The following is a 13489-nucleotide window of genomic DNA, read 5'->3' on the forward strand; positions in this document are numbered from 1 at the left end:
CGATAAATAAGTGGGTCTTGGTTGTAGTTTGGGCACTCGGTCTCTAAAAGGTTCGCCATCGCTGCCCTAGGTGGTCCGATTGATCCTACCATATACTGCCATACTACAGTGTAATGAATTTTCCACCTTATTCATTACAATTTGCAAATCGCACATTGTAATGAATAGGTTAAAAGGAGACAGCCTTCGGAAGACCTGAGGCTGTCATGGCAACTGATTGCCGCCCCCCACTGACGTTACGGAGAGTGACCATCTTTACCAAGATGGCGACCACCATGCCAGTGACCCGCAGCCAACATGTGACGTACTACTATGTCACGTGTCGGTAAGGGGTTAAGCTATGGCTTTGGAACGGGAGGGTGAAACAAAACAAAAAATGCTTGGACATTTAGACCTTCATTGAAGATTATACATATTGTGAAAAAAGTAAAAAATTTAAAAAAAATCCATATTCTGTATGGCTAGACAATTAACCAACATGTGATAGAGAAAAAACACTTACACTGCGGGCTGAACTTTAAATTCAATGGTCTCCTCTTTCTTCTTGCGGAAGAAGAACCAATAAGTCAATAGGCCAACGATAAGCGACAGCAAGAACATGTCCGCCATACTGAACATAGTCTCCTCAGCAACGTTGCTCCCCTCCTCTGAATTGCACACATCTTGGTTAACACAGGAATCACCCATCTTTATGTCAGACACTAGAATGTACAAAAAAACAAAAAACAGTAAGCATGTCATAATAGAAAACATGAAATTCTGAATATAAATTTAGCTCGTTTGTCAGGTTTAAGAAATACAGAAATAGAAAATTCTTTGGAAATACTGTCAGAAAGAATAAGACAATTTTTTTCAAATGCCCTTTTAGGTGATATAGAAATGCACAATTGGTCATAGGCCTGCCTGCTTATTTTCCAACTATGCACAACACAGGAAACAAGTCTCAAGGAACAGGGTTTCAGAGGGAAAAAGCTCCATCAAAATAAAAGCTGATTACAAGCTGATTAGTTTTATAACAATGCTAAAGTTTTAATTTTGAACATTAAGATAAGCGTATTACGTTACAAGGTATTGCCAAATCCTGCCTTATAGGCAATGATCACCATTTTCCATGAAGATTAATTTCTTAATCTTTAATGAAGAGAGAGCTTTGTGTTGTAACAAATGTGTAATAAGTAATATACTTATTGTGTAATAAGTAACAAATCCCCTAATAGCCCGCTTTAAAAAGCTTGTCCTTATCCACCACTAGAGGGAGCAGAAGAGCTAACTGTGTATTGTCAGAATCTCGAGCATGGATTATGTACACATTTGCATTGGAGTATTTGGCATGTGGGGCTAACAGTCATCAAATCCCACATACAAGATAAACTTATTACTTTTGAATTAAATTAAGACAAAATAGACCATGTTGGATTAGAAATTGGCCGCAATGCTTCATTATTGGGTAACAAAATGAAATAATTGATTCAATTTTATTAACAAACAAATAATTAAAAAACAAGAATTAGAAAATACAAACTGGCAGCATATCTCCCCAGAATTTGTAAGTAGAAAACAACCTGAAAACATTGAAGTTGTCGCAGAACCTGAAAACCTGAAACAAAGAGTTGGAACTCCATTAATCTAAGCTGGTGGCCTACCCCCGGCATTTAAAAAACAGCTTTTCCTTTACATGGGGAAAAAAAAAGGTCACATGAAAGCTTGCTTCTCTATCCTACTCTAAAATCAAATACTGTCGATCGAGGAGGATGGGTGCTGGAGGAGCCGATGGGATAAACACACTGCTCAGTGGCTCTAATTAGAGATGGGAGACAAAACCCCCACAAATAAGCACTACGAGGGTCGGAAAAACACAAAATAGGGCGGCTGGACAGGGCATTGGAAACGGACTCTTCTTCACTGACACCTTGCTGACAGCTCAATTTATGGATAAGTTGCTGCGGCCACCTGCCAATCAGCTGACGGCCTACAATACTCTGCCTGGTTACAGCACTGCCATAGATCCAGCTGTTTACCAATAACAGCTGATCTTCACCTTCAGCGAATCAGAAAGCAGCATCTGTAAAACAACATCTGACAGGAAAGCACAGAAAAACCACCTCATAGAAAAAGCAGGAAACGCAAATCTTAACATTACCACAGAATGGCATTAACCCTTCCAATGCCACTTTACAACAACTATTCATAGACCCTCCTCCCGTTCAATAAGTTATCAGGGGCCCCTTGTCATTCACTTTTAACAAACACTATGAAAATGCTGTTTGGAGTCATGCCTCAAAAGGTAGGCATTAAAAAAAAAAATGCACCACTCAGTATACTGTGTAACACACTGTGGGGCTGGCATATTAAGACCTGCACTTTGCAATCTAGCCTTCATGTTGGTGCTCCTGGCACTTCGACTCTTAGGATTCTGACACAGCACTCACACACTGGAATTGAGATCTACACAATCCCAGGCTAGCATACGTTTCAGCCATAACCTGCGCAGGTTAGCGTAAGTGTGGCTCTCTAAGGCGTCCCCACTATAGTCGACTTGTTTCCCACCCACTAGGGCAAACCGAATTATAAAAAGGTAGAACATGTGGTGCAAAAAGTGGCAATTTCCATCTCATACCAGAAATTGCAACTTTTACATCGGCTTTTAGTAATTTTTAGAACAGTAGGCAATTATAGCCTTGCAGGGCGGGGGATCTGGGTTCAAGTCCCAGGGTCAACACCTGCAAAGAGCTTGTATGTTCTCTCCGTGTTTGCGTGGGTTTCCTCCGGGTCCTCACCCACACCAAAACATACTGGTCGGTTGATTATATTGTGAGCCCCATAGGGGACAGGGACACATTTGTACAAGCAATTTGTACAAATAGGCAAATGGTTTGGCAGAATGTGGTGTAGTCTGAGGGAAAAAAAAACACCTCCCTTCCACACATAAAACACTGGTGTTGGTCACATGACAAAAACAAGGTCAAGAAAGGAGTGGATAACTCCGTACAGCCTCCAGTAAAAATGTGTTTCAGTACATTTTACATCACATGCCTGTTTAGATGGACTAAATTTTTTGTGGAAGATTACAGTTATGTAACATGTATTTTTAGGCATCACACATATTGAAGGAGGCGCAGGTATGTTTCAGCGTAGGTAGAATCAAATGGAAAAAAAATACAAATGCCACTATAGATGGAAGGCCTGTCAGTGTAACCAGTTACACACTGGCAGGTTGTGAAATTTTTAAAAGAACAGAGCGAGCTAATTGTGTTCAAGTTCAAGGTAGTCCATGATTTAACAAATGGGCAAAGGTCATGGAACAGCTCAAGAGAAAACAAACTTATGTCAGCCAACAGAGTACAAGCCATGTGAGTCATCTCTTCTTTATGACCAGCATTGCACCATGTCAACATAGACCTGAAGATGGCCGATGCAAAACATATGGACAATCCAATTTTTTTTTTTTTTTAAAAAGTGTCCAAAATGAGGTTGGGGATACAATATAGAACGACTACAGGACCAATATTACACACCTAACGAAGCTTGGAGAACTGACATAAAATTGCTACCTACAGGGCAATATTTAGCACTAACATACAAACCATGGTCTCATGCAATCCTGAAAACACTAGTATTACCATAAGAACAGCATTTACACTTATTAGAAAACACAAATAAACCAGTTCTTACCATATATCGCGGCCAAGTCTGGCTTCACGTAGAGTGACAGATTGGTCACTACACACATCCACATATCACAAATTTGGGCTCATATCCCATGACTCAGCTAAACTCATGCGGGCAAAAATGACTGAATCATGCTGCATCTTTCAGAAAATTGGGAAGGAAGCCATACGACCACAGACCCAACACGCGTTTCCGCCTGACAACGCAATTTTCTATGGTAAACTACGTAGACAAGGATGTGATTTTTCACTGCAATCGTTACTCATCAAAATTGCACTGTTTATACCGAAGCGCAGATTATGGTGTCATAACACTTATGAATTAATATGTCAGTCCTTCCCGAAATGGAACACAGCACTTAAAGGGGACGGCCACTTGAAATATGGTTTAGAGATTATAAAATCATGCAGGTTTTCAAACTCGTGCATTAAAGCATAATTGTCCTTTATAAGTTGGTATCCCCCGTTTTGCAGTTTAGAGTAATGAATCCATGACACACAAACGTGCTTTTCATGAATCTGTGAGGAGAATTACAGTTAGTGGGAAGAGTTACTTATTTTATCCATAGGCAATGATTATTGTAATGTGTGTGGGATATTTATCATTCTTATTGGTGGAGCTTGCCTACAGCAGCATACAGTTACATTTTCCTATACATACATAATATACGAGCACACACCAACAGGTACCATTCACACTCAAGCATTTCACACTAAATTAAATTCACCTTACCTCCATGTGTCTTCAACCAGTCAGTGACCTCAAAATCCATTTTCTAGATTTATAGGGAAAAATTATCTAGAAGCTTAAAAGTCAAGGCTGGCAGCAGGCAGTAAATCACTTTTTTTCCAGGGTCTGAGAGATGCACAATGTCCTTCCAATCCCACAATACAGCGCCACAAAAATAAAGCCCTTCTCCTTCTCCAATATTTATACAGCAACCCAACCTCGGTGTGCCAAGAAGGAGAGACCCAAGGATTACCAAAGACAAATAAAGCCCATGTGCTCCTTGCCAATCTGGCACACCTAAAGAACGGATTTCACAAGCACACACGCATTATACAAGTACTTGGCATGTCCTCTTACATTCCCTTTGGTCCAGAAACACAAACAGGGTAACAATCTGTTTCTTAATAAGTTTATTCAGAAGAGTGATTATGGAGATGACTCAGCAACAAAACTTGCCTTTCAGAACAAGTGGAATTTAGCAAAAATCTCAGGCTTGGCAGACACTCTGGGCAGCACAGTGGTTAGCACTACAGCCTTGTAGTGCTGGGGTCCTGTGTTCAAGTCCCATCCAAGTCATTATTATTATTCTGATAGGCCCCAACCATCATGGTGTACAGGCTGCTGGTCAACTGTTTCAGTTGACACATGTTTAGGTGGCACAAAATTAGTATTATAATGCTGCATGGGATGTTTTTATAATTTTTTTTACTGTTGTGCAGTGTACTCCCAAGGCTCGTCTTTCCCAATATCATATCTGTAATGAATACGGAAAGTACAACTTATAAATACTTACAAAGGAGAGACCTGTCATTCCAGCCAAGCCAGTCGTGCCAAAGCTCTGCTCATTTCAACACTATGGTATGTAGAAAAGCACTGCTAGTGACAAATTCTAGGTCTTATTCCAAGACACTGAATAATATAGCCATCAAGTACCTGGGTAATTATAGACAACAAACCTTGACAAAGTGTACAAAAAGGCATGGTCAAATATATGTACTTTCTACACAGTATGGGAAGAAATATGATTGTGCAAATTGGATGCAATCTGACTGTACAAGCACCACCCACTGTCCTCAACGATACTCTAGCAACACAGTAACAATGCTGCTGCACAACCAGATTCCAGAACTTCTTTACCCCCAAATCAAGTGAACTGTTCAACAGAGCTCTGGGCTCTGGGACCAAGTGGCACTACTTCCGAGATGTAGCATGTCCCTTGATTCTGTATTTCCCCTGTGTCTTGACTATGGTTTACTTTACCTGTTCCCCAAAGCACAGGATTAATAATGTCGTATCATATCAGTTTTATTCCAGCTTATACGCAGAACACATTTCAGAAATTGAACTGAAATGATCTGTTACACAACAGAAAATTGGCAGTCTATCACATTTCTCCACCTCATTGCACAATATCACTTTAGTTCTGACAGATTGTGTGCAATCTGGGTCCTAAACTAAAAAAAAATGGGGAGGGATTTGACACAATCACATATGCGTTTCAACTGAAACGCATGCGATCGGTAATAAGCGCCATAAATTTAGCGTGTAAACATCCCACGTCTGTCATCTATACAAGTCCCTCCCCCACAGCCTTTATGCTGCATTTCAAAAATGCAACCCAAACATGGCATGCGAACACAGCCACAGGGTCTGGGTAACTGAAAAGAGAAATTCTGATGGCTATATATCTGTATCACAGCATCTCCAAACTGGTAGTTCTCCATAAAGCAAACACAGAACAGCCATAGAAGGCTATGATGTCTGGGCAGCAGTACAGTGTATGGGGAAAAGATATAATATGGGTGCCTTGCTTCTATATGGAGAGGGGAAGGTAAGCAGCGCGTGTGTGAAAGTCGCCTAAGTTGGGGGGAAATAGTAGTGGGCACCTTTAAGCACACCAATCACCAGGAATTAGATTTTTAGCTGGTGTCAGTTTCCAATAGCCTATCCTATGCAGATTTTAAAAATGCCTTTGTCAGAATTCTGATTCATATCAGTACTTTATACAAGTTTAATTCACATTACCCGATCCCTGCCAGCAGCATGTGGCGAGTCTCTGGGGTGGAGCAGCTGCAGCTTGTGCCACAGTTTCCTCATGCATTGTTTCTCTACACCATTTCAGTGCCCTCCCCTGCCTGCTCAATGCACATGACGGAGAGGGGGGTGAGACGAACACTAGCACACACAAGCTGCAGCTGCCGCCTCCCCCTGGACTCACCACATGCTGCTGGCAGGGAGCCAGGTAATGTGAATTAAATTTATATAAACAACTGAAATGATTCAGAAAGGCATTTTTACACTGAGTATAGAATAGGCTATTGGAATCTATCACCAGCTAAAAATGACATTCCTGGTGACAGGTTTGCTTTAACTGTTCCCACCCAGGCCCTCTTGTCGCTGGGCCATTAGCGTAGCCGATTCCATGACTGCTGCCACAGACCAATGCAAACAATTGGGTGCAGCAATGCAGCGATTTACATACGGCAGTGCTAGTACCTTGCATATTTTATCCTTCCCATTAAACCTCCCCCTCCTGCGCAAACTAGAAAACCCAAGTGCAAGATTGCAGGACGTTTTATGAGGTTTTGTGGAGTCCATGCCAGAATACAATACTTAAACGGTGGCTTAAGTGTAATAATTAGCATTTTCTATGGATTGGTCCTGCCATAACTTATTACCTTGGTCAGAACACAAGATTAGAAAAAAAAAATCACATATTGGTTTTTCCTTTTGCGGATTGGATCACTGCCTAACTATGCAAGCCTATAACAATTTATCTTTATCTTGAAGATAAAGAATTCATAGTCTTGTTAACAATGGCAAACTTCCCAGGTCTTAAGGCAAAAAAACAACCTCCACCATGATATTCATGAAGTGGAATCCTGTATTTACTTTATTTCAGACACACTGGTACCTATTGACTAAGGGAGTATCCAGCATTAAACAGTGTTTGGTAGCTTGTGAGGCCCTGGACTACAGGTGGTTTCAAAGTTGCTGCTGACAATTCCTCACTAGAATAATAACGCAAGTCTAAGGGGTGCATTCACATGTGTATGTGAATGTTAACAGCAATGTAATTGAGCAAATCTCCTCTTCTCATCTGTTGTATTGCATTTCATAATGCATGCGTTAATGCCAAGTTGTGGGTATTGGGACCTGACAGTTAAAATAAGGTTGGAAATGTAAGAAAGAGAGAAATATGCTCATATCTTGCAGTATCTAGACTAGAGAACCACCTGTTGCGGTAAACAATGTTAAAAGGGATGTTCCATACCCTACATAAGGGTGCCATTTCTTTGGGTTAATACTGGTGTTGTAAACCCTTTAAAGGTTTTCCAGATGCTACATATAGATGGCTTACATGTGATTGGTGATGGTGAAACCCAGCAGTCCTGATGAACAGATGTTTGCAGCACTTTCGGCAGCGTCCACTATAAAGGGAACAGCGCAAGAAGAAAAAACTGCTTATACTATTGTGTAGTGGCTATGTCAGCATGGCTCCCATTCAACTAAATAATAGTTAAAAATGCATTAAGGGGTTTAAAGGAAAGGAACCACACAAAAAAAACACAAAATAAACCTCACTCCGCTCCTCTAGAGCAAACACGCCAGGATCACCAAGAAAATAAACTTATAATTGGCAGCATATAGCACAGGGCGGAGATGTCCAGCGCTCCAGGGTGCTAATTATGCACAACCTCGCCACCTCCCTCTCCAATGCTGAGGGTGCGGTCACACGTTGCGTTTACTGCATGCGTTTAAAAGCGCATTGCTACAACTGAAGGGAGATGTGCCTAATTAAAGAGCTGTTAACACCTGCGTTTACAAAATGAATGCATTAACCGCGATGTTAACGCATGTGTTAACAATCGCTGGCGTTAACCGCGATGTTACCGCATGCGTTAATAATGCATTAACACTTGCGTTTTGTAAACGCAAGTGTTAAAAGCTGTTTCATTAGGCAAATCTCCCTTCAGCTGTAGCAATGCGTTTTTAAACGCATGCAGTAAACGCGACGTGTGACCGCACTCAGAGAGGAAGGTGACTTCACCTCGCTCTCTTATGCTCCCAGCATGGGAGAGGGAGGTGGTGAGGGTGTGCACAATTAGCAGCCCTGAGCGCCGGACATTTCGTCCCTGTCCCCGTGCTCCTAATTAAAATTTTCTTTTCTAGGTGATAAAGCGCTGGCATCAAGATGAAACGGAGCAGGGGGGTGTATTTGTAGGGTTTTTTAATGGTTTTTATGTGGTCAATTTATTGTAAAAGGGTTTAAAGGCAAACTTGTCATCAGGACCAGTGGTGTATTATAATATTTGCTGTCAAATTTATAACTCTCAAGGATTTGCATCCATGAAATCCTCATACATTTGTTCATTCTCTCAATACACACACAATGTACACAAGACCCATTTCAGGACCTCTGAAGGTCCTGAAACTGCAGATTGAAAGCAGCAGAAGGGGCGCATTCTCCATTACCCAAGAAGCTTGATTCTCGAGCTCAATCATTGCATTGCAAAGGGGCACAATAATCAACAGAAACAGCTGGTATGTCATTTATTTGCTGCGGATGAAAATCTGCAGGGAATGGGGTGTATGAGAATGTTATAAATTCCATGCTACTGTATTCCAATACAGATATACTATGTGGCAATTCTCTAATTGATCCCCAGAGATAGAACTTTGATAGCAGTGTGAATACAGCCTTGGACAGTTCAGCCTCATGCAACTCTACACCATATCAGATTCTTTTATACACTCTGGGCAGTTCTGTAAATATTAAAACTCTAACAGGGTTATATGATGTGAATAGAATCATGTCCTTGGCTGCACTTGTAACTCAAGAGTACAGAGAGCAAAAGAGGTGACGTGGGAGAAGATAACAGGTTATCACATGTTAGATCCACATCTCTTCATGTGCACTGCCAGTGGAAACGTAAAGTTGGCCAAAGATGGAACAGAGTGACCCAATAATGACAAGCATTGACAGGTCATTAGGGTTTGTGAATTGAAGGCAATAGATTATGTTCTCCCTTTCATCGCTATGCTCAAAAAAACTCCAGTCTCTCCCTCATTTAAAATACACTTTTAGTAATACAACACAGCACAGGTTGTATTACAGTAGAATAAATAACAGTAGTATAACAGTCCAGGAACCTATGCAATACTAGAACGTCTGTATAAAACCTATAGAGAAGTCAGCTACTTTCAGACATCCTTCAGATCGGGTCTCTACAGCAAGTGGTCAGACTCCATCTGCTGAAAGGGTCTTGGGTATCTTACTGCTACCTGTGTATTGTGGTTACACCGAGCCGTTCACATTTCACACCATAGGTTACTCCACATATAATGTCCCCATCTCCTAGCAGTTCAGACTGTCCCAGTTCTCTGCCTTCACCATCAGACAGCCCCACAGTTACAGAAAGCAAACACTTCCCCACATTTACTGATGTGCTTGCATGGATTAGGATTTACCGCGCTGGGAATCCTATGCCTACCATTGGGAATGTCACTTTGCATTTTATGTTACAAAGGCCATACAGACAATAAATAAACGGTGAAGTCTGCTGTAGTGTGGGAAACTATGGGGGACAATCCCTGCATGTGGTTATATAACTGTAAGCCTAGTGATTCTCAGTATAAGGTGATCACCTACATAGAATACACATATGTGTTTACACACCAACCAGCAGGCCCCTTTACTGTAAGTGCCCTCATCTTGGATCCTCTACTGGTTGGGACTACCATAAAGTGTCGTCCAGAGACTGAGAAGTGGAGAGCTGCACGCTCGGCCCTCATCCACACCTCTACTGTCACCTGCGGGCTCTCTGCTCAATATGGATCAGCCGGTGCTAGGACCCTGCAAGCACACGTGAGAGGTCCCGTCTCCACGACGCCCCTCACTGTAGTCAGCTTCTCTCTGAGTAGCAGGTGTAACTTACCGGTACCGATCTTTTCAGCGGCGCCGCCAGGTAGCAAGAACAACGAGAACTCTGTTCCCCGGCTTGACACCACAGTCACGTCAGCTGACTCCGGGCCGATGCCAAGTATGTAAGCGAGATAGGGTGGGGGGTGTCTGAGAATAGGTCAATCTACAATAAAGGCCTTTGGGTCGTCTTTATGTATGAAACGGAGTAAACATAGCAGACTGAAAACATATCCACCTTATTAATAAGCTCACGCATACAATCTTCTACTATTATAGAAAACGTAGAAATGGGCGAAATTGTACAACCCCGTTTTCGAAGCTCTACGGGTTGGTACAATCCTGGGACAGCCCACTTCCGTGGCCAGTCGTCTCAGGACGTAGAGGGCCTATAGTTGGGGATGCGCTGGGGGAATGGGGCGGTGCGTGTGGCTTACGTCATGTTGGGAGAAGTTGGGCAGAGGTTAGAGTCTTGTTAAAGGGGCCGTGAGTAATGGTAGGCGGAGAGGAGCCGCTGCATGCAATGCCCTGTAATGTTACTGCAGTGTAGGCACTGTGCCCCTCTGCCAGCCCCCCCCCCGCTGGCACAAGGTGGAGAGCAGGGGAACATTCACATGGCAGGATTCCCAATTCTAATCAGAAATTAATCCTAAACACACAAGTTCTTTCTTTTTACGTTGAGATTTTAAAAACTGTAAGATTTTTTTATTTTTACATGGATGTCTCTGCTTGTTTTCAATGAGACAAGTTGTACCTTTTACTTTGACCCAAGTGCTTGCTTCCACAGCACCAGAGTGCCCAAACTCACCTCCATATCAATCCCTGTAGCAGTATGGCACAAATTACCACAACATGTTCTCTGTCCACACTGGAGCCTCCTTATGTAAAAGAGGACCTGTCACCTGTAAAACGGATAATGAGTTAATCCCTTAAAGATGCAGCCGGTTTATAGCTTAACCCCTTAATGACCGCCCTATTGGGATTCTACAGCGGTCATTAAAGGGAACCTGTCATCACTATTTTCACAAATACAGCTAGTGGCAGGTTCCTATAGAGCTCTAGTAACTATCTGACACCCTGCTTGTAGCTAAAAGTAGTTTCCCTCAGATCCCCATAAAATCAGAGTTATAATCGTGCCTGGTAACTATGCTGCTTTGTAGTGAGTCCAGTGGACGTGGCCCAATGTCATGTGACCAGGGTGACCTCATCAAAACAATCACAGCAGCCTCCATGGACTTCTACTCCTCTCCATGCAGGCTGCTGTGATTTCATGTGATACAATATGCTGTGATTTCATGACATATATGCTTAGTGTACTGTTCCTAATGCTACAAAAGCTATAGGACCTGCAATGATGTCACCCTGGTCACATGACATTATAGCAGCATACAGCAATAGGGATGGAGAGAAGGTGCTGGACTTAGCCTGAGGAGGCCACTCCCACCTGGACTCGCTGTAGCCATGCTTAGTTACCAGATAAAACTATAAAGTTCAATATATGGGAATCTCAGGGGAATAATTTTTAGCTACAAGCAGGGTGTCACATAGTTACTAGAGCTCTATAGGAACCTGTCACTACCTGTATTTGTGAAAATAGTGGTGACGGGTTCCCTTTAAGGGTACTTCTTCTGATGCGACGCCTTTCTACGGTGGTGCGTCAGAAGTAGATTTCGGGTACTGATGTCCCGAAATCCCACACAGTGTGTGGCTGTAATGTCACAGTCCAGACCTGGCACTAACACCCAGGATCGGAAAATCTCCGATCTTGGGTGTTTAATCAAGCATGACTGTGGCGTCTAAGCGTTCCCGCAGTGGATCCACCACACCCCCCTCCCCCCGGTTTGCGTACTGGGGGATCCGATCCCTCCTGCCGCAGACTCGGGGTCCAGAAAGTGCCCCGAGGCTGCTGGCTCCTCTACACGCCGGGTTCTGCCTCCTGCCAGAAAAAAGTCTCCTAATCAGCCCAACTACTTATAAAAACCAAATTAAGTATATATAACACACAAATAAGTACAAAATTTGGTATCTCCATGTCTGTATCAATCTGTACTATAAATCTAAAACAGTATTGAACCCGCTCGGTTAACATCCTAAAAAAAAATAAACACGAAAAACTTCCCGTAATATACCATTTTTAATCAAATACCCTCACAAAAATCTTTCTAAAAAGTGATCAAAAAAAGTTACGTGCCCTTATATGATAGGACTGAAAAGAACAACTCTTTTTGCAAGGAATAAGCCCTCAACTAGACCTGTCAACAGAAAAATACAGAAGTTATGCCCCTAAAAAGTTGTTGATAGTAAAAACAATGCGAATTTCTCTAATATTGGTTTTCTCAGTAAAATTGAACAAAGATTAGAAAAACTATATATAAATGATGTATCATTGTGATCGTAGTGAACCAACGAATAAAGATAAAATGTTATTTTTATGTTATGGTGAGCAGGGAAAAAAATAGTGCTAAAATAAAAATGGATACTTTTGTTTGTATCCCACTTGAAATAGTTAATAAAATCTCATGAATAAGCTACAGACCCCCGAAATTAATTATCTATACATTGTATCTCATCCCCCAAATAATAAGCCTCATTTGTTCACATTACCAAAAATAATTAAAATTTTATGGCCGTTACAATGTGACAATACAAATCTGCTGTGAATGGCACTGCATTGATCCTATGCCCCGCCGTGCGCCCATACAGCAGGTTATCACCACAAAAGGGAACAATTGGGCATCAAACTTTGCAGAGCATTTTATCATTTTAATCATTTAGAAAGTGTCATTTTTGGCCTAAATGAATGTATTTTCCAAAAAAAGTCAAAAGTTTCTAAATCACGCATTTTGTTTTAACCCATGTGTAAAACTTAAAGGGTTAATAGACTTAATAGAAGTTGTTTTGCATACATTGAGGGATATAGTTTATATTGTGGGATAATTTATGGGGTCTTACTATAATTTAGGCCTTTCAAAGTCACTTGAAATCTGAATTGTCCCTCAAAATGTGAGTTTTGACGATTTTCATGAAAATTTTAAAAATTGCATCTAAAGTTCTGTACCTCATAACATCCTAGAAAAAGGAGAGGATGGATAAAATATCATTCTAACATAAAGTAGACATTCCGGAAATGTTAGTTATCTTTGAAAAAAAGTTATCTTTCAAAAAAAG

General features: G+C 41.5%; 3 protein-coding genes across 8 annotated transcripts in view; 1 reads left to right on the top strand and 2 right to left on the bottom strand.

The window, feature by feature from the left end:
- POR (cytochrome p450 oxidoreductase) overlaps positions 1–10522 on the bottom strand; it is a 35576-nt gene extending 25054 nt beyond the window's left edge. The window contains exons 1-2 of one of the 3 annotated variants that reach the window (XM_072136365.1): positions 10338–10522; positions 503–701 (exon numbers count right to left, since the gene is read on the bottom strand). In XM_072136365.1, coding sequence (XP_071992466.1) covers positions 503–687 — 185 coding nt within the window. In that variant the 5' untranslated portion in view covers positions 688–701; positions 10338–10522. Of the gene's footprint in view, positions 1–502; positions 702–3672; positions 3752–4401; positions 4574–10337 lie in introns of those variants that run through there. The other 2 variants (XM_072136364.1, XM_072136363.1) reach the window with 2 other exon arrangements.
- MDH2 (malate dehydrogenase 2) overlaps positions 1–13489 on the bottom strand; it is a 313892-nt gene that overhangs the window by 97815 nt on the left and 202588 nt on the right. The gene's annotated exons all lie outside the window — the stretch shown is intronic.
- LOC140118441 (uncharacterized) overlaps positions 10368–13489 on the top strand; it is an 87221-nt gene continuing 84099 nt past the window's right edge. For 2 of the 4 annotated variants that reach the window (XM_072136367.1, XM_072136371.1), the window contains exon 1: positions 10759–10784. The gene's annotated coding sequence lies outside the window, so the exon portion shown is untranslated. Of the gene's footprint in view, positions 10443–10758; positions 10818–13489 lie in introns of those variants that run through there. The other 2 variants (XM_072136369.1, XM_072136368.1) reach the window with 2 other exon arrangements.

The sequence above is a fragment of the Engystomops pustulosus genome, chromosome 2 (genome assembly GCF_040894005.1).
Source record: "Engystomops pustulosus chromosome 2, aEngPut4.maternal, whole genome shotgun sequence".
Classification (NCBI taxonomy): Eukaryota; Metazoa; Chordata; class Amphibia; order Anura; family Leptodactylidae; genus Engystomops; species Engystomops pustulosus.